Source organism: Desmodus rotundus, chromosome 11 (assembly GCF_022682495.2).
Source record: "Desmodus rotundus isolate HL8 chromosome 11, HLdesRot8A.1, whole genome shotgun sequence".
Lineage (NCBI taxonomy): Eukaryota > Metazoa > Chordata > Mammalia > Chiroptera > Phyllostomidae > Desmodus > Desmodus rotundus.
Genome location: NC_071397.1, coordinates 77394363 through 77416370, shown reverse-complemented (window position 1 = coordinate 77416370; position 22008 = coordinate 77394363). Strand labels below are relative to the sequence as shown.

Sequence of the window (22008 nt, the reverse complement as noted above, 5' to 3'; positions counted from 1 at the left end):
GTTTCAAGATGCCCCTTGATCTCGCCATCATGACATCAGTGTTACTTACCAGCTCTGACAGATCAGGTTGGCTTAGACTGAAGATGCGTTAAGTGTGCTAAAACTTGCCGCCCAATGTGATGAGCATTTTTTGGATTACTTCATAAATCAATTTTTTCAAAGGTTAAAAGGGATTCATATAAGTTACTGAAAAAAATATTTTGATTACATACATCTCTAGAAACACTGCAAAACACTAGTACCTTTCTCTCTGACCGTTAAAATGCTTAAGTCAGTGAGATAAAAGAAAATGTAAGACAAGCTGCCCACCTCTGTCTACAATGGCTGTGTACTAACTACTTACATGGGAATGGACAGGCGGAGTAAGTGACAACTTGGTCCAAGCCATTTTCACATAAATGGGTCCCTATTCCAGGTTCCATCTCTTCCCTTTCACTAGAACATTCCTTAGGTTCTTTACCAACCTTCCTTCACTTATCCCAATTACCCCCCAACACTTTTTATGTTTCACAATGCCCTATTTCTCCTCTTGCAAATGAATTTACCAAGTCCTTAAAGATTCCTTTCCTTAGAAGTTTCACAATCTCCATGGCTGAAGTTGAATGAAAGCCTCTCTTTGTCCCTTAGGCTGGGGGCAAAGGGGAGGGGCGGGTCTACGGGAAAGCACAGTGAAGTTCGCCTCCAAACAAAGACACGGGCTGCCCGTGATGGCGGGTTCACATACCCATTATTATCTCTTGGTGGTGCGTCTATCTCCAGTGCCGGGCATGGCCTGGCCACTTGGTAAATATGGCTGGACTAACCTAACCCGATTTTGTCTGGAGGCTGACTCCCCTGAATCTAAAAGCTGCACAGTGGCAGCCTGGGCTGTTTCAATCTACAGGCAGGTCTCACTCGTCTTGCCCAGTGTTCTCTGAAAAAAAAAAAAAAAGCCCTTAGCTGGAAAGGTCCTACTGGCATACACCAACATGCTGCCTGGAACGAGATGTTTCCAGGAAGATTTAAGTCTTCTTTGTCATACACGCTTTAAACCAGAAAGGAGACATCCTCAATGGGTGTAAAACCTACCTGACAGAAATATAATTTTTGAATATTTTTTGTCACTCTTCACATCACCTGGAACACAGTCTGACAGACAACTCCGAACCCTGCAGTCAGTACACAGCCAGGTAATGCCCACGTGCACTGTTCCTGCGTGATGTCGCTCCTGTTCTCCTTTGCCCCGCCTAGCTGACAAGCTTTTTAAAAAATCACACATACGTAAAAAAGTATCTGCAATTAAGACTTTATTTCATTCATGTCAGATATAACAAGTGCAATTTGAATGTACAAATTCTTAGCAAAACTTAAAAAAAGGAAATGAAAACTAACAACAAAAAATTTGTTTAAGCAGACTCATGCAAAGAAATTAATAGAACACTGCAGATGTCGCTGACCCTGTATTTACCTTTAAAGATGACATACGCAAAAGGCTGCTAATAGACTTCCAAAGGGGGACATCAAAGGAAATTCTACATCAGGAGAAACGAGAGCAACTAAAGACACGCAGAACCTCCCCCAGAATTCAGACAGCATGCTGCAAACTTACTTTCTACTTTTAAAAAAGACCATCAATAAATGTTCAATCCTGAAATTAGAAATTACATCCAAAAGCCAACAAAATAATTTACCTTTTTGCTGGAAATGCATACTTGCAAAAGAAACGCTACCAGCTACCACTTTATGGGTAATCAAGGGCTTTCATTTAAAGTGCATTTGTATGCTTACATATTGAGGCGAACCCCCAGAGAAAGGAATCTCTCCAAAATGCAGGTTCTTGAATAACTGTTTTGGGAAGTCACCTCCCTGATCTGCGAGCATTTAGAATCTTTGTGTCTGCTGGTGGTGCTCCCTCACACCTTGCCTTTTCTGTAAAATCCATACACTCTCTCTTCAGCCAGCCCTGAAGAACCTTTGGGTTTGGAGAACACGGCAAGATCTGGGACAGAGCTCTTGACGCATTAGTGTTTCTATGAACGGAACAAGCCCTTCACCGATCTCTGAAAATCACCAATTACCTCAAACAATCAGAGAGAAGCTCAAGATAATCTCATAAATAGTTTAAGATCCTCACAAACACCTTCCCCACTAACGTAACTGCATATTCCATGATATCACTGAACTCTACAAGAGTCCAACGCACAGGGCATCACAGTGTTCGAGATCGATGCCACTCTAAATACATCACCTAATTTACTTATGCTTATATATTTTGTCAGTTCCATTATTTATATACACGTTTTTGGTAATTATAATAAAGATGCTGGTGAAAGTAATTTGTTTAACATTTCATAATACGTGCAAAAGCAAAAACACAGATTCAAAGAAAAGTAATTTTTACAACTATTCGGCCTCAACAAACGATGACAAGCAGTTGGGCAATATCATGATTTGCAAAGTTATACTTGGCATAATGTTGCAATTCAAAATATGGCACAGAATTAACAATACAGATAACCAGCCCACTGGCTAACCTTAGCCAGGTTTTGACTATTTTGGTTTAGGTTGAAATTTGATTATATAAAAAGATTCCTGAAAGTATTGAAAAAGAAACAGTGTACATGAAAGAGAATTCATCAATGTTTACAAAATGCCAAAAGTTCATACTCTGCCCCATTAACCATAAATAATTAATGAAGTTCCCCTTCACCTCCCACCCCTAGCCTCAAAAAGATTTACAAAGATAAATTTAGCTCAGTGAACAGAACCAAAAGATGACTGTTGTTAGACAGTACCTGGTTAAAAGCTCAAGCACTTTGATAGGAATTCATATATTGTCTCTGGAGGAATATAAATAATCTGATCGCACTGCTCTGTTGAGTTTTGGAGACTTCTCACTTAGGAGTTAAATTGTCCTTGTGCTTTGAATAGAATAAAACATGAGCTTTAAAGCAGAAAGCTGATGGTATTCCAAATTCACCGTTTTCAAAGTTCATTGTGAGAGTTCTTCTCTGCAGCCTTGAACATCAGGATAGAATTGAAAATTTTGAGAGCAGGGCCCAGCTTAATGCTCATAATTTTAACAATGTCTGTTTGCGTCATAAGCAGAAATGCTTCTCCATCGATTTGCTGAAATGGGAGAAAAAGACAAAAGATTGTTCATTAACCGGATGTCGAGTTGTGGGAAATATTCAAAGTTAAATTATCAGCTGTCTTACACATAGCAACACTGAAACAGCACAGACAGGAGTTCATGTGTACAAACGACATTTCCTGATAAATGCATTTTATCTACAACACCACCCAAATGTGGACTGGGAGCAAAGCACACCCTTCATTCATCTGAAAAATCAGCTCACAGGAAAAGGGGAGGTGCCCACACCTTCTAGTGATCCCTCTTCCTTAGGTGCTGACTCAAGGAGAATTTAGAAAACTGTGGGGTACCTCAAATTCAGTTCCCCTCATGACAGGTTTAGTCTAAAACTAGAGATGAAAAGAAGTACACAAATGTTTGTGGCTATAAACAAAGAAATTTAGGCCGACGTATCAGCTACACGCATATATATATATTTATATAAACTTATAAATACATAAATGTATACACACACACACACACATGCACAGATAAATTAGCCTTCTATTGAATACCATGAAGAAAAAAATTGTGATAGCAGTTCTAGAGTGGCTACAACTATTCTTCATACGCAGAAGGAAAGCAGGTACTAACAAGGGCAACAACAGTGTAGGTGGAAGAACACGAGGCTGGTGTTAAGAGCTGCGGACTCTAAGCCAGCCCTTCCTCTACTTGAGTGACTGTGAGGAACTCCCTTTCCCTTTGCGTCTCTTCTGAGACTAAGTCTATGCTGCTGCAGAACGGCGAGCTTTGAGGTTCAACGATGCAACTCCCTGGAGACGATGTCTAGTTTAGTGGGCAGAGCAAAGGAGTAGGGTCTTTTTATATGACTTTCAGCTCTTCGGGAATTCTACCATCTTAAAACAATCAATTCACTTCTCTTTCGGTTTTCGCATTTTTGCATAAAAAGTAAATCACGTGTTTGTTTTTGCCTCCGAGTACACTGGAAACACTGACAGCAATGTACTGCTGGGGGTTGAACTGTGTCCCTCCCAAATTCCTACGTTGAAGTCCTAACCCCCCACCACCCGATAACCTCAATATGTGATCTCATTAGGAAACAGGGTCACTGCACATGGAGTTAGCTAAGATGAGGTCACACTAGATTAGACTGGGCCCCGAATCCACCATGACTGTGTCCTTATGAAAATGGGACATTTGGGCACGGAGACGGACACCTATAGAGGGAAGATGGTGTGAAGACAACAAACACCATCTGCAATCCAAGGACAGAAGCCTGGAGCAGGTCCTCTCCTCGCAGCCCTTGGAGTAAGAAACCTCCCTTGTCAAACACTTCCAGCCTCCAGAATTGGCCAACAGTACAGTCTGCCGTTGAAGCTACAGGTTTATGGTGTTTTGTTACAGCAGCCCTAGCAAACGAATACTACTCTAAACTCTGTAAGCAGTTCACTAGTAGATAAAAGCTAATATAACTAAGTAGCTATTTCTTAAAACTTTCCTTTATCCTCAACCCCCCCCACAAAAACCTGTAAATCTAAACTGCCTATATACTTAATCAGCAAGAACTACAGTCATCTTATACCACTTCAATAACAATTATGTAGGAAGTTGACTACTCCTTAACAATGAAGCAAACTGCTGTCTTTGAAGAGAAGGAAAGACGTTCCAATGTTAATTTGAGTGTAAGATGTGTTAAGTGGCAGGTGTGAGAAATGCTCCACTGTGTTTTGGAATCATTTGCTCTGCTCTCATTTGCTTGTGCTATGACAGCCCTCTGATAAAGCAGGGCCAAGCAGAGGGGCAGATCTAGTAACACTTCACTCAACCAAGGCAGACCTTAGCAAAATGAACGACCTGAGAGAAACCCTCTAAATCATGAATGAAAATGTCAGCTACTAGCCCAGTTCCCAAGGAGCTCACTAGAAAGACTGAATTGTTTTATTAATAACCTTGGGCTCTGAGGAATGTCCTTCTGAGACTATGTCAGAGTTTTACATGACAGATCACTGATGAAAAGGACCATTCAGAGCACAGTAAGGCTGGGGTCTGAAAGCTAGGAGCAGAATAAAGTTTTGGTAGATTATTGTATTTACGGTCACACTGGAAAGGAAAAAAAATCACCTGAGGCTAATGCCAGTCTATTACATACAGGCTGCTCTGATGCATGGACAGACCTCAACTGGGAGGGAGCAAACTTAATTGAGAAAAGGACTTTCTAAGAACAGTGATGACTGCAACGTATGACTGGGTTTATTTTTTGTTTGTTGCTTTTGTAATACATATTATAAAAAAACAGGAAGGAGGACTTGGAGGTTGGGGGGCTCCCACCTTCCATGTCATCACCCCCCCACTACGCACACAGGTTGTTTTCCAGTGCTTTAACTCTGCAAATCACTGCAGCGTGCTCTTTGAGGATCTTTCTCAGGATGTAAAGATGTGAGTATATTCTCTCACTAAAAACTTAATAAACATCTATTATGTTCCAAACACTCTTCTTGGACTTGGAAATATAGCAAAGGAAAAAAAAACAGATCACAAAAACAAGCGAATAAACAAACAAAAATGCCTCATGGAGTTTACATTCCAGTAGTGGGGGACTGAGTGTAAGTAAAAAACATAATAAATAAGCAAATTAATTAATAAGTAATTGATAGTGATTAAGTCTAAAAGATGGTTAGTGCTGTGAAGGAAAAACCAAACCAGCTGGTTGAGGAGCGGGTAGTTGGGATGGAAATTAACCAAGAGTGGTCCACAAAGACACTTAGGAGGAAGAAAAGAAACTCAAAATATGAATAATTCCCAATTAAAGATCAACTAGAAAGAAGATAAAACATATATAAGAACAGAAATCAGAGAAATGATGTTGAAAATCAGATCCCTGTGCATTTTAACAGACATCCATCTAAAGCATACAGGAGATCTGAGAATGTAATGACACTGGAGACTAGGGCTGGATTCTCAGCTCTCCAGACATACCTGCAATGCCCCTAATGGAGGTGTGTGATTCCTAATAGTTGAGGGTAAACACAGGAGCAAACAAGCTGTACACACTTACAAGCTGCAGACGGCAGATGTTGGAGGAAAGCCTTCTTAGATTACGATCTAAGTGCTAACTGACTGTTTTGCTTGGAGGGGCTGACAGGCAAGATAGCATTACTTCTAGTGTAGCAGAGCCCGAATTTCTTTTTGTTTTAATGCTCCACATAGGTGATATCATTATTAACCATCCTTTACACTGAAGTTCTGGATAGGCAGAGAAAAACAACTAAAAAATAATTTTCCAACAGCTGACTGTAATGAATACCAGTTATTAAAAACATTACTGATAAATATAAGGATCTGAAGGATCATTTTAATAATAATGGTAATAGGACATTATAAGCATCAAATGGATTAGATAATCTTGGTGCCATTAAAATCATGTTTGAAAATAAGATAATGGGAACCAATTTCCTTGTATTAAAAATAAACTGTTATTTCCTTTTTTGGTTCCTTTCTCTGTTATAACCATATAAATGCATGTTATTAAGTTTTATGTTCATTTATTTTTTTAAAAAATAATGAGTCTGGTGCTACTGCTTTGGGGCATCATAAAGTGATATAAACATTTCCTTTGCATCCAATCTCATACAAAGACATTTTCATACAACTGATTAATGCTGCTTGTTAGGTAAGTCTCTATCGATTTGTCAAATACAACGTAACCCATCTCTTTCCTCCTCTGCCAATGCAGAAATTTCACCCTTCACTGCATTTCAGCGCTCTGATCCCATTAAATTACATACTGCAATTTAGTGGAACACTTACTTCATCCTTAAATACCTTTCCATGTTCTTCACACCCAGGTAAGCTCTGGATGAATTCTGATACCTGTCAAAAATAAGATCAAAATTCCAGTTTAAAAGTAAGTCAGAATCTAAACGCTCAAACAGGTTCAAAATGTTTAACCTATATATTTTAGGTGTTTCTCTTGGAATAACTTCTTATCTTTCAGAAGGAAAGACTATCCCCCTCCAACTCCACCCCCCTCATTAATGTGTTCACTCCTCCAGCCAGTACCACTCCTACATCTGGCCCTTGGCAGACAAAGACAATAAAATATACCTCATCCGTACTCCATTTGGAAACTTTACTGGCAGGGATTCCAGCTACAGTTGGCAGAAGTTTGCTTTGCTGTTCCCAGCGCAAGGGCAGACAGGGAATTGGGGACTTAAAGGACAGAAAGACAGCCGACCGACGCTGTGCCTGCTGGACGCTGGGCTCTTCCCGGGCACCTGGTCAATTGAAAACAAATAGGGAATTACTCTCTGAAAAGCAGCAAAAAAAGCCCCCAAAGCCACGCATCTCCCCCAAATAATGGGCATTGGTTCATTTCATCATTATAGTCCTTGAATAATTATTCTCTCCTGTGTCTTCACTGAAGGTGACCAGAAGACACGATCTGTAAATTTGACCTACATGTTTGCTACATCACCCACTGAAGACATGTCATTCTATCATTCAATGTTTCAGGTAAGAAATTTTCCTTAGAGCTTAGTGGCAAGGAAAGTAACTCTCAGCTTAGGAAACTACTTGTTTCCCTTGCTCTCCTTTCAGCTTTGGATGTTCAAGTCTGGCCACTGCGTGTGCCCTGTTCTCTTTTATCTCAGCCCTGTTTTGGTTTTTCAATTTTAATCACACTGACTTCTGAAACAGCCAACTAAACTTTTTTGAAATAGGACATTATTACAATAAAAACAACAGGAAGGCAAATGCTTTTGTCATTTTTCATTTGTGGAGATCAAAATTAAACTACAGAATATTCTATTTATCTGCTAGATCTTCTGAATCCATGCCTAGTTTACCACTGCTCTCCTGAAAGAGCCATTTTTTAGCAAATGACTTTATGTCCTTGGGACTCTTAAGAGTTTGTCAATAATGATCTCCTTAAGATCCTTTAGAACAAAAATCTTTTCTGAAAACTTACTTAAAGCCCATGAGAAGAAAGGCACCTTCCCCACATCTATTTTCCCCCCCACACCAGCTCAGCTACAATGCTAATTCAACACAGAGGAAAAGGACTCATGGACACGAACAACAGTGTGGTGGTTGCTGGGGGAAGAGGGTGCACAGGGACTAAATGGCAATGAAAAAAAAAGATTAAATTAATAAAAAGAAACTTTATAATACATTACAATGAGAAACAGTATAGTGCAAAGTCCTAACATTCATTATGTTTATAAACATATCAGTTACTCAGACTAATATTCAATCAAATAATCACTATTTTTCTTTAAAAAGTTTGTTAGTGAAACATACACATGCACGAGAGAGACAGACAGACACAGAAGAACTTCAGGTCACACAGAGGAGGCATAAGGGCCAGGATGTTTTAGTAGAAAAGAGGTCTGAAAGAAAACCTTTTTATGCCAAATTAGGAGATCAAACCGAGGCAGAAATCAGACAGGGCAGCTGAAACACAGTTCAGCCTTGGAATACAGTACCACTAAGAGCCCTGGCCCTCCAAGCCCTGAGACCTTGCAGGGCATGGGGACCGTACTGCTAGGAGCTTGCTGGACACTCCAACATGCGCGCCCCGTACAGGATCTGCACTTGCGTGCCGCCTGACTATCAGCAGAACGGTCTGGACTGACCGGACTGCACCTTCTGGGGCCATAAAAAAATGTCTCCCGCCCTGGCTGCTGTGGCTCAGTGGACTGAGCGCTGGTCTGCAACCAAAGGGCTGCCAGTTCCATTCCCAGCCAGGGCACATGCCTGACGTATGGTCCAGGTCCCCAGTTGGGGGTGCACGAGAGGCAACCACACATTGATATTTTTCTCCCTTTCTTTCTCCTTCTGTTTCTCTAACAGTAAATAAAATCTTAAAAAAAAAAAAGTCTCCCACTCTTATCATCATCAAGCTAAAGTAACTACAAAACACTTAATGTCTGAAAAAGCTTTGGGCAAAGTGTTTGCTCTCAACCTGAAACAGGTTCTCCTGAGTTCTTATCCTTTAGTTCAGCAATTCCTAGTCTAGAAGATCATTTTAAGGAACTACTTAAGCCTGAATGCTAACAATCATCTATAAGAAAGTCACAGTTCTCTGCTAGGTACATAACTGTATCAAAAATGAAGACTCTATGTTCTAGCTTCTCGTGCAGCTAGATTTGGCCATATGACTAATAGGATACAAGCAGAAGTGGTATCTGCAACATCTTGGAAGTACCCTTAACAGGTGAGAGTACTTCATGTGCCCACCACTGCTCCCTCATCCCGCCCCCCAACCCTTTTAATGGGTAGAATACTAACTGAATGGCTAGTCTACCAGAACCACTGTTGAGCAAGATACAGCTTTGGGAATAGACCCTGCAAAGCAGAGCAACAAGGTAGGTGGAACCTGATTTCCTGATACTGTTGAGTATCATTAAATCCTGGACTACCTACTTGTGAACTTCCTCTATGTGAGAGAAAAAATAAACTTCGCTAAGCCACTTAACATGTATTTCATGTCACACACACACAAATCTAATTCTAATCACTACTAAGGTTTAAGGCAATAGTGCTCGTAATAGTGAGAGATAGAAAACAACTAGTTTTGATAATCAATAGATGGGTTCATTAAATGATACTATACCCATCCATAGAGGCAAAGTTTACTACTATTTTATAATTAGTATGAATATTTATGCAAAAGTGATACAGTATTATATAGTTTAAAAACTGCAGGTTAGACTAGTTTGTATAATATTTCATATATAAGTTGTCCAAAAAATAGATACTAAAATTCAGATAATTTATTATCTGAGAAAATAAATTACAGGTAATTTTTATTTTCTTCTTTTTAATTCCCCATATTTGCAAATTATTCTAAAATAAATATGTATTTTTAATAAAATTTATTAAAATATAAAACCAGGAGCTGATATTAAATAAACTCCTATTGCTACTCAAAAATAACAAAAAAAATAGAAGCCTCACTTTAATGACTTGGAAAGCAATTAATGCATTTTTGGAATTAAAACATCATTAGTTTCTGGGCTTAATATCAGAAGCAAGAAAATACTAAGTGGGAGTAGTGTTAAGAGAGATAACTTTGTGGATCTTATGGCTTTATTTCATCTCTCTGGACAATGATCAAGTGAGAATATTCGCCTACGCTGACACTTGCAGAACGGCCAGTAAAGGTCTGCCTCTAATGTTTCTGATTACTACCTACTACCTGGCAATTGTTCATTTGCAACCATTTATTCAGCACGTACAATGCATCAGAAACTGGGAAGACTATGTCGATGCAGTGTATCCTTACAGACTTCCTTAATATAAAGTAGGTAATAATGCAGTTTTCCCAAGTAGAAATTTACAAATACAAACTTGCCCACCATGCTGTCTGTCCATTCTGGTTGAGAGAACAGGTATTAAAATTCTTGTTTAGCTTAGGGGTAGGAAAAAGACAAGTGGAAGAGTGACTCTTATAATTAAACATTTCCGATACAGGTGATCCTGAAAGAAAAAGCCGCGATGTTTCAGGCAGAATCAACACAGTAAGTCTTCAGTGTAAGGAACACCATTTAGCGAACATGAAGCTTCTCAGTAGAAAGACGCCCTCACCGCCAGAGAAAAGAGAACCTGCTTCTCACAGGACAGTCCCCATGGGGGCCCAGGAGAAGCGCTGTGTGGTGGGCTGACTGCACAGGACAAGCGCAGAGGAAAGGGAAGTACCCGTCAGTTCCCTGCTCGGTTCAGACTCCGATCCTGCTCTGCTTCCTATTTCCAAGTTGGAACGATGCTAACATCGACAAGCCACAGACCTCCTCTCATGACTCATTACCATCCCTTCAACCAGTGACAGAAAGGAGACCAGAATGTCTAACTGCCTTGTTTCATTTTAGTTTCAAAACAATGCTCAGAGGCAGCTTTCCCCCGAGGTGAGGAAACCGAGGCGGACATGCACAAAGCCACACTGTGAGAGAGGCATCGGAAAGTGACTCTGGCTCTTTTGCCTCCTCATACCAAATAATAGGTCATGGGTCAAGAGGGTGGGTTGAGGAGTCTGACAGATTCAAATCCCTGCTCAGTCACTGACCAGCTCTATAATCTTGGCTAAGTCAATGTAACAAGATCGTTGCAAAAATTACATAATATTTTAAAAGTGCTTATCCCAATGTCTGACATACAGTGAAGACTCAGCAAATGGGAGAAATTATTCCTGTCTTCAAAGAAAGGCCCACCACTGAAAGCACATTACGTGTTACAAAGGCAAAAATGAAAAAGAGTCAATTAATATAATATTCCAAGAGTCTATAAAGTATGCTCTCAATGTAGGGGAAAAAAAGCCAGAAGAAATGGGATATATCTGTCGTCAACTAAAAAAAAATTTTTTTAATAGGAGTTACTAACTGGTGACTAAATATAAAAGGATGAACAATAACAGTGATGGGGTAAAATAAATGGATCACAGAACCAAAAAATGTAGATAAAATTAGCTCCAAGATACTTAACTCAGGCATGAAAGGTATTTGAAGACCACTTCAAGGGTAACAACCAAAATAACCAATTCCTATGGAGATAGAAAACAAACCTGATTTTTCAAGGGAGAATCTAGTATATTACAAAATGGAATTCAACTCTTTCTGTGTATCAGCCACCCATGACAGAGAATGCATTCATGAGAGAGAGAACTTTTCCCAGGAATATGAGTTTAAATTTGAAGAACAAGCCAATGTAGGAACTTAAAGGAAGGTATAAACAACTACTGTAAAAATTCATCTTAAAGTTAGTGAAGAGTAGATTTGACAGAGCAACAGGTTGAGGAAGATATTTCAACTGGAGAAACATATCTAGAGCATCACAAAATACACAGTTGTTAAAATATCAATCACCCTTGTAGCACTTCCCTAAGATCTAGCAACTAAGGGTGACTCATGGTACAGCTTCCAAAATCTGCTCCAGAACTAAGCAGTGTTTGTTTTAACTTTTTTGTGTAGCGTTGGCTGCCAAACCAATTGTTACATATTTTGAATGTCATCCCTTGGCTCTAACCCAAGAATAATAGGTATTACCAGTCAGAAAAAGAGAACAAATGGAGCAGAAGTAGTAATCAAAATTTTAACTGAAGGAAGTTTTCTGGATTTAAAAAAGACCTGGGTCTAAAAAAAAATCGAGAGTTCATGACATCTCAGATAAAATTATGCAAAAAGACTGAATCTGGGAACCAGGTTCATTGTTTGCAATTGAAAAGATCAGATGGAATTAGGTTACCTTGTTTTCCAGTTTTTTAATTTTTTCTTAAAGGAAAACCAGAGACCAAACAATGGGGGGTGGGGGGGCTGAGTAGTGGATACTGTGGTGTGCCACTGAAATTGCCGTTCAGAACTAAAACATTCGTTCTCAAAGTACAGGCTCAAAGGCCTGGTTCTCTTGCTTTAATTCAGGGTATCACCCCGAGCTCCTCATGGGACTGACTGGGGCCTCTGTTGCAAGTAGATCACAGCTCACCTTCTCATCTGCTTGGTCCTGCCTCTCGTACTCTCTCACAGGTATTGTTCCCAGGGGGACTCAGGAAACCTACACACAACACTCTCAGGGTGTGTTTCCCGAGAGCCCAATCTAAAACAGCAGGTCCTGGCTCTGATGGGAACTGGGAGGCGGGGGACAGAAAGAACTGGACACCTCCACCTATAAACTTGGATCCAAGCTAACCCCAGTATCACCAAGATGTGAGAGTCCTCAGACTCCGTAAGAGCTTGTTTTGAACTGAAGGTCCACAGGGTCCAGGGACAAACAGGTAATAAACCATGGTAAAGTCAGAAAGTAAAATCCAAATCTTTTCCACACAAAATAAAACTGGAAAAATATTTCAAAAAATAAAGAATCTAAAACTAAGAAAGAAGTTAAATGAAAGCTAACAAGGGTAACACAATTCCACTACAGATAAAATTTATCAGTTTTATTTTTTATTTATTAATTTTATAAAAGTTTTATACAAAATATTTCAAAAGCTGAAAAAGAAAGTTACCAAACTCAGTTTAGGAGGCTAAAACTGGACGAGATATTCATAGCTAAATCTCATTTAGAAAATTCTCAAAGCAACTTGTTTTATGCAGTTCCCTTTCACTAGTAGAAAAAATAAGGCAGTAAAGTATGCAAATTGACCTTTGTAGGTGAGATAGTTAAAAATTATATATAAATCCTAGCAATGTTTCAGAATAATAAAAGAGAGTAGAAGAAATGATAATAAAACAAACAAAAAAATAATAAAACAAAAATTCAGGCTATTTGAATCAAGAAAGATAGAATAAAAATATACAAAGTTTGAAAAGCCAAAACTACCACAAAAAAAGAACACCTTTCAAATCATGTTAGTAAACCTGAAATTCTCCATTAAATAGATTATTTTCAGAAAAAAAATTAACAAAATCAGCTCAGCAAAGAAAAGTTGAATAGATCACCCAGTCAGAAAGACAAGCTGAAAGGGTTATCAAATTAATACTTCCCCCAAAAGTTCAGAGTCTACATGAATACAGAGAGCAAACTGATGGTTTCCAGAAGGAAGCGTGGAAGGGCAAAGGGCAAAAAGGAAGTTGAGAGGCACACATTTGCATAATAAAGTAATAAATCACGAGGATACAATGTACAGCACAGGGAATAGTCAATAAGGTCATAACAGACTTATTACGTAATGTATATACAGGCATTAAGTTACTGTGATGTATACCTGAAACTAGTATGTTGTACGTCAAGAATAGTTTAATAAAAAGGTTATTCAACCATAACGAAGCCAATGAAAAACAAAAGAGAAGTTCAGAGTCTAGAAGATTTTACTATGAATCTATCTGAACTTTCCATAATCAGTCAATTCCATTCAACAGACACTTATTCCACACCACCACCACCACTACACACCACCACCACCACCACCACTACACACCACCACCACCACCACCACCACCACACACCACCACCATCACCACCACCACTACACACCACCACCACCACCACCACCACTACACACCACCACCACCACCACCACTACACACCACCACCACCACCACCACCACTACACACCACCACCACTACACACCACCACCACCACTACCACTACACACCACCACCACCACCACCACCACCACCACCACCACCACCACTACTACTACTACTACTACTATTAATGCAGCTTCAGTCACTGGTGCATCTAATCCTCAGGATAATCCAATGATTATCATGACAATCCAGGTCCTATTACTACAACAATTTTACAGAACAAAGGAGGAAACTTTGCCCAAAGCCTGTAGCACATTCAACTGGTAGAGCTGAGATGAGAATGACCACTGTGCTCCAAACTGCCACTCACGAAGACAGGATGCAGCCTTTATTTAAGAACACAATATACCTTGATGATAAACACCTTCATAAATTAAGTGTTTTTCTTCCTTTCTGAGTACCAGAAACATTTAAAATAATCAAATACTTGCACAGCACTGCCTATGTGCCAGGCACTGTTCTAAGCAAGCTACAAATGTTGCTGCACTTAATCCCCATAAGATCCCTCTGGGGAGCTACCATCACCATCCTTCTGGACAGATCAGGAAGCAGAAGCACCGAGAAGTGCTCGGTGAGATGCCCAAGATCACACACACAGCCAGCAGGCAGCAGGGCAGGAAAGCGCATCCTGGCCACCTGGCGGGTTTGTATACAGTGCTAACTCAAATATCATGAAACACACTGAAGACCGCAGTGGCTAGAACTTTTAAATTAATCGTGAATTACTAGTTTATGAAAATCAAAGTATCCCTTATGGAAGAGTTTATTACAGGCAGACAATCATTAGGTGCCGTTCACAAATCTTATGAGATAATCTGAACCAAAGAATGCCCACAAAAAGCAAAGGCCCTAGGGATGATCACTAAATCATAACCAGGCCAACACTTTCTTATAAAAAGTAAGTAATAATTATAGAGCTGTGGATGAATTATAAATACAATCTATGCTATGATGAACAGTAATTATGACTTCGCTGCTTAGCTAAACCACTGTAACACCTTTTTAGCAAAGATGTTAAAATTAAGAGCCATTACTTTCTCCAATACAACTTAAAACATTCGAGTGGCTTTCTGTTCATCTGTGGTATTAAATTAAAACCATATCAAGTCTATTTGGATCTCAATACACATCCTTAGATGAGTTTAAAAAATGTAAAGGAAGCGACATCAATAATACCAAAGAGAATGTATGACAAAGACCAACTAGAATATCGTACCCAAACTTTACATACAATATGGGACACGTACGTGAAAGAGACTATAAATACAGGTGAGTCTGTATCATTATGAAATACATACTAAACTTATCCTTAAATAACTTTACTGTCTGTGATAATGGAACAGACAAGCACATGAAGTTCATGTTTAATGTAAAGGTGACTGCCAAACCCAGTTAAGTTTTGATTGTTGAGTATGACTAGTAATACCCACCAATAGTATGAGATTGTGCCTACCTCTGGCTTCATGCGGTGTCTTCACTTCACTTTCTGTTCTCTCTTCAAGGTCTTCTTTGACATCATCAGCATGCTGGTCTCTGAAAAACACAGGCATTTCAATATTTTGTAATAAAACATCCTAAAAAACTAGTTTAGCACTGCATCTCATCAACTGTTTTTTTAAACTTAAAAACAAATAGTACCCTTAAAATGTTAGAAAGGATTTTTAGTTCTACTAGGAAGCAATTAATGCTAATAACATCTAAATGTCCATTTCCCCCTTAACAATTTTCATTCACTGTTCAGAAAAGATTATTTTAAAGCTAAGAATGGTATTAAGATTATTCTGAAAAATGTAGCTATTGAATAATTCAACTTCAAATCGAGACATGTATTCATGAGGACATTTACTTGTATTGTTTGATAAGACTATCCGAAGAAAGAAAATGCTTTGAAAGTCCACACCATTTAATCGACTCATTGTACATCTCAGCTCTGGGACCTGGCGCTGAGGCTGAGACTGGCTCGGGAGAATCAAACTCAATTCCAGGAAGCTTTGCCTGGCTTAATCAGGTCAAATTCATAGGCTGAACTGATTCGACCTCTTTGTGACCAAGAATGATTTAATGCTAATTTAAACATGACAAGGGTGCTCTAGAATGGAATGGACTTATTACAATCTTACTTCATAGTTTTACCCTTAAGTCAGGGACAAAACTGGCCTTAAAGAGAACCAGGTAAGTTACTTATATTTTAACTTTTTAAATATTAAATTTATTGGGGTAAATTGGTGGATAGGATCATACAGCTTTCAAGTATACATTTCTATGACATACAATGTGTACATTCATTGTGTGCCCACCACTCCAAGTCAAGTCGGATGATTTGACTTTGGGTGGTCAGTACTTCCATTTTCTTTAAAGCTAAATTTCAGGGACTTAACATTTTCTACCTAATCTATTCCATTTTCAGAGTTCAAAATAAATTTCCCTTCGCAATTCCCCGGGCCCGTCTAGGTTATGAGGCTGGCCTACACACCTCAGTGCTTTACCGTACGCTGTGTGCATGTTCTGTTGTTCCGTCGGTGCTGACACCCTCACGAATATACCCCGAGTTTCTGGGAGACCCAGACACACCTCTGGTAATTTTTTTTAAAAAGGGCAAATACATTTGAAATCAAATATCCCAGCAACATATAAAGGAATTTTACAGTCTTAATGATAAAGGCATTAGTTTGTTCTCCATTTGGAGTAATAATGTAACACAATGACGCCAACAGAGTAAGCGTGCAATAAATGTTCACTTCTTAGCAAGACCATTTCCGAGGACACATGACATTTCACTGGAATCTGAGCTCCCTGGCGCAGTCATACTGAAAACAACTTATAACAACTGCAGAAGAATACCTGCTTACTTAATAATGGGGAAGAATCACTGTTTTATGCAATAAAAATATTTTTTCCCGAGAAACCAATTAAATGACTATGAAGGATCTCATTGCATAGTGAAGATGGAAGTATAGTAAAAACAAATATAAGAAAATCACTGATAATTGGAGAAAAAACAGCAGTTCAGATGATAATAGAAAACTACGTCTTCTTTGTAAAACCAGTGCTGAAACAGACTTGGTAATTTCATGCTAAAATTAGCTTATGTGATTTTCCGAACTTGTTTTATATTAAATTGGAAATAATATTCTTTGAATTCAAATGATATTTTTTACACAAAAGGCTAAAATAGTCTTAGAATTTTTGTATATTTCAGTTTTTATGATCAGAATTGTCCACGGATAATTAAGTTATGTTTTTGCAGTTTTATGAAAGCATGTAATTCCTTTACAGTAACATTTATTAAAAGGCATGAGACTTAAGTATGAAGAAAGCTCTTTTGTATTCCTATGCCCAAATACAATGCCACTGACTTATTTTATAAAATATAAGAGAAGGAACATTTTCTGGGAGGGAAGAGACAGAAAAGGAAAATAAGATCTTTGCTCCAAAATATTTCTTCAGGCCTGGGTCTGCTCTAATCCATCCCAAAAGAAAAGCAAAATGAAAGCTACCTGCTCTTGTATTTATATTGCTGCATCACTGAAGCATGTTCTGTTTTTACTTTCCCCACTTTAACTCATGATATTTCATTAAATGGAGCCCACATAAACTCAGGAATATGTAAACACTGACATTTATTTTTTACCAAAAACAGTTCAAACAATGGACTCAGTAAGAAATACATACTGAATATTTTATTTAAAGTTAATATATGGGTTCTGCCAATTCCTTAAAATTAAAAGTGACTAAGCCCCTTGGAGTTCCGCATGATGTTTGCCTAGCTAGAGAGCTGGAGGGGTGGGGTGATCCGAGCAGCCTGTTAGAACAGGTGTCCCGAAACCGACAGGTGAACGGAACCACTGAAGTGACAGGATCCTAATGAACACACCCGGAAATGGGGAAGCAGTTAACAACCAGGAAAGCTAACATTTTTAACACACACTGCACCCCAAACTCACTGAGCTCTTCACATGTACAATGTTTAGTGACAATTTACAGGGCTAGTACCAGGTCTTACTGACCCCAAAATCCACAGTTAGATTCAGTGATTATTTGGTTTTTACCCTGTGTTTTCCTAGAATATAGCACATATCCTGGTCACATGAAGCTAAAGGAAATGTGTCTTTTGTGCTATAATCTTATTTTCAAATTGTCTTTTGATAAGGTCAGGAATGAGGAATATGACTCATTAATCTTATTAGTTTCATATTTTATTTAAAATAAAAAAATTCCTCAATCAGACAACCAGTATTTCTATCTCCTGTAAGGTTAGGAATTTCATTGCCAGTTCTCTTTGAACAGGTGCTGTGATAGATTTCTTTCTCTATGAAAAAATGAAATCCTTGGTCTACATTCCACCTTCCTCAGCAAAAGTTATTCTAGAAGCACAAACTTCTAAAGACAGACAAGCTGTTTGTATCAGAATGTCAAAACTCCAGGATAATATTGTAATACATTCTGGGACACAGTACAAGATAGGCTTCTTGACAGATTTTTTTTTTTCAAAAATGGCAACCAAAAATATTTTAGGTTGTATTTTAATACTATAATTTTGTTCTACATAAAAACGTCATCTTTCCTTGATCAACATTTCTTATGACCAACAATTTCACTTAGGAAGGGAATATAAGCTGATGAGGCACAGGGATAGTGAATTATAATATGGAAAAAGCAGCCCAGCAGTGGTTATACATATGGGCTTAAAAAAAAGATTTCATTTTTTAGAAAGGGGAAGGGAGAGAGAAAAGAGAGGGAGAGAAACATCAATGTGTGGTTGCCTCTCATGCGCCTCCTATTGGAGACCTGGCCTGCAATCCAGGTATGTGACCTGATTAGGAATCGAATCAGTGACCCTTTGGTTGGCAGGTTGGCACTCAAACCACTGAGCCAAACCAGGCAGGGCTTTACATATGGGCTTTAGAAGTGAACAGACCTGGTTCAAATTTCAGCTCTGCTACTTAATAGTTTGGTGTGACCTTCAGCAAGTTACTTAACTTCCCCTGTTCACAACTGCATTTCTGTAAGACAAGGATAACAAATCCTTCACCTCACAGGAATTCTGAGGACTCAATAAATAATGTATAGATAAAGTGCTTAGCACACAGCCAAACACACAGACGGGAACATGATAAATGGCAGATTATTACTATCTTAAAATTATTTATATTTTAGGATAAAATTATCTACTCATAACTATTTTCTTTTAGGAGCCAGACTGCAGTAATCCATCTGGGTTATAATCCAGGTCTGCTACTTACTAGTCGTATAGTCTGCGAACAAGAGAGGTTCTATGATCAGGATGGGGATGTAGTAATAACACCTATCCCACATAAGGTGTTATGGGGATTAAATGAGCTAATACAGCTAAAAGCACCTTGAAAAAGTGCCTGGAATACAGCAATTTCTCTTGGGATTTGAGAATTTTCAAGAACCAACTTATTTCAACATTTCTTTTGCTTGAATTGCAGTATAATCATAACTAAAATCTTACTTAAGAATATTCTTGAGGCTTTTAATTAAGACAGTAGAATCCACTCAAATGGAAAAATATTCTTTATGAGTCAGCATTCTCTTTTTTCTGTAATTATGTGTCAGGCTTTAGATGTCTTACTATCTTACTCTAATTATGCTTGTGGTAAATATTAGCCAAACAAACATTAGAAGAGTAAATACATAGTAACAGGATGGCATCCGAATGCAAACAAACTATATTTTTTCAAGTTTCTTTATTTTTCACTGAAAAGCAATCCCTAGCCAATTATGTTTCAATCAGATCCAATTTGTTAAGAAAAATACTGAAACGGTATGAAACAATCAATGACTTTGCTCCAATGTATAAATTTACGCCACCATCTCTAAATTCAGCAAGAGTTTGGTCTGTCTCATCACGGCTTAAAATAACCCCACCTCTTTGTAGAATAGCTTATTCCGCTCTACTCTCATCAGGGCTTCGTTAGAATGGAAAAGCCCCTGTGCTCCCCAGTAACAAGTGGGGACACAGTGAATGTAGCTGGAGCTATAAAACATGCAGGGCTTTCTGTTTGGAACATTAAAAGGATGTCTCTTTACATGCCCCCAGCATTTCTTCCCCTTAATTCTGGGCTGAGGTCACGCTCAGGTAAAAGTTCAGAGAATGGGAATCTCAGGGATGTATGTTAGAGAAATTATAAAAAAGTACTTGAATTGTCCCTTAAATTCCTCGTACAAATGGAGAATGGGCTGTGCTTGAACACCTTCAAGACGAGGAGGTCACCGTCCTCAGGATTCAGAAAAGGTGGCAAAACGGGTGGGATTAAAACTTTTATGTCTACAGTTAACAGTAAAGACTTTTCAAAACTAAATCCCTTTTGAGATGATACGTTAGCAACAGTTTTAATAGTGTTTTTATAAAACATGGCCCAGGAGAGGTAAACATGGTTTACTATCATTGACTAAAAAGAAGACATTTTGATTAATAAGCTCATCAAATTATGATTTAGCATAAGGAACATATGTTAACGGGAAAAATAAAGGAATATGAGAAAATACAGAGGATCATCCAGATGCCAAGGAAAAAACACTCCCAGAAACCTAGTCCAGCAATTAATTTAATCAATTCCCATAAAATGAAAATCCCTAACCAGTAAAGTAAGGTTTAGGAAATACAGACCAGATAGGTTATCTGACCATCCATCCATCTGACAAGTCGCTGTAGGATAAGAGATCCACATACTCAGCACCTATGCAAAAGGACTCGGGGCATCTTAACGTGGGGCCAACCCTCCCACCAGGAGGCCCCAACTCCCCAGATTTACTGACCCCGGTGGTCCTCCCAGGAGGCAGCCCCTCCTTTTCCTCGGCATGCCATGTGGATGTCGTCCTTTCTCTGGCACCATTCTCTACGGGGGCCAGGAGCTAACACAACAACAGTTTGGGAAGCACTGGTCTAATTGATAGAGGAGTGCAGGTTTGTATTTGGGGGAATTACTACATCATTTAATAAGCACCCCTCAGACGTCTAGTCTGGAGATCTTACAAAGCTGAGGAAGCAGGCAGTTTTACTGGAACAAAAAGAAGGTGATAGAGCAGTGATCTCTTAGGTTACATAACTTATGTGTCTTCTTTCAAGGCTGGTGGATGACTCAAGGTTGCCTAGCATCCTTACTGTACCAGGTAGTGTGTTCAGTGCTGGGAGGGTCTCAGGGAAGAACCAGAGAAGACATGGCCTCTGCTGCTATGGAGCTTATCATCAACAGAGCACACAGGTTTTGAAGAAATATTTACACAAAACTGTCCATCGCATCAGGTGTGGGACATGAAAGTATGGAATGAGGTGCCTGAGCCACCGTCTGGAGGACCAGATGAAGCTTCCCTGAGGGAATGAGTTAACCTGAAGCCTGCAAGGTGAGAGATGAGCTAGGAGACGGTCTAGGCAGAGAGAAAAGGATGTCTGAGGGCCAGGGTGGCTGCAGCATTAAGTTTAAAACCGAGCCTGAAGCTGGAGAGTGAGGCCACGGCCAGATAACCCAGGGTGTTGTAGGCCACATTCAGAATTAGGGTCTAAATTCCAGGAATCACTGAACGCGAAGTCACTGAATGTTTTAGGCAGGGAGATAACAGTCCCAAACACATTTTTAAAATGCAGACTCTTGCCTGGAAATAGGCTCTCGCCTGGACGATTCTGGTGGGCTAGGCTTCTAAATCTGAATCTTTGAGATACCAAGGAATCTGACAGGAAGCCAAGTTTGGGAACTGCTGCTGTGGAATGTCAGCTGCCCCTGAGTTTGTCCTGAGCAGGTGGCCTGGGAACTGGCCCTTAAAGTAATGCTCGTGGTATGAAGGATAAGCATCTTCCTTGTATTGTTAATTTATTTGTTATGTCAGCTCCTGGATCAAAAGCAACACTAGCACGTTTCTCATGCTGGAGGCTTTCGGGCACTTGAGAATGGTGA

The 22008-nt window shown here is 39.1% G+C and overlaps 1 protein-coding gene across 9 annotated transcripts in view; it reads right to left on the bottom strand.

The window, feature by feature from the left end:
* Positions 1-1269: 1269 nt before the first annotated feature.
* The window catches only part of L3MBTL3 (L3MBTL histone methyl-lysine binding protein 3), a 96523-nt gene continuing 75784 nt past the window's right edge, over positions 1270-22008 (bottom strand). For all 9 annotated transcript variants that reach the window (XM_024552172.3, XM_071219641.1, XM_071219642.1 and 6 more), the window contains 4 exons: positions 15546-15625; positions 7178-7347; positions 6881-6943; positions 1270-3108 (listed from right to left, as the gene is read on the bottom strand). In XM_024552172.3, the coding sequence (XP_024407940.1) occupies positions 2965-3108; positions 6881-6943; positions 7178-7347; positions 15546-15625 (457 nt within the window). In that variant the 3' untranslated portion in view covers positions 1270-2964. The remainder of the gene's footprint in view (positions 3109-6880; positions 6944-7177; positions 7348-15545; positions 15626-22008) is intronic.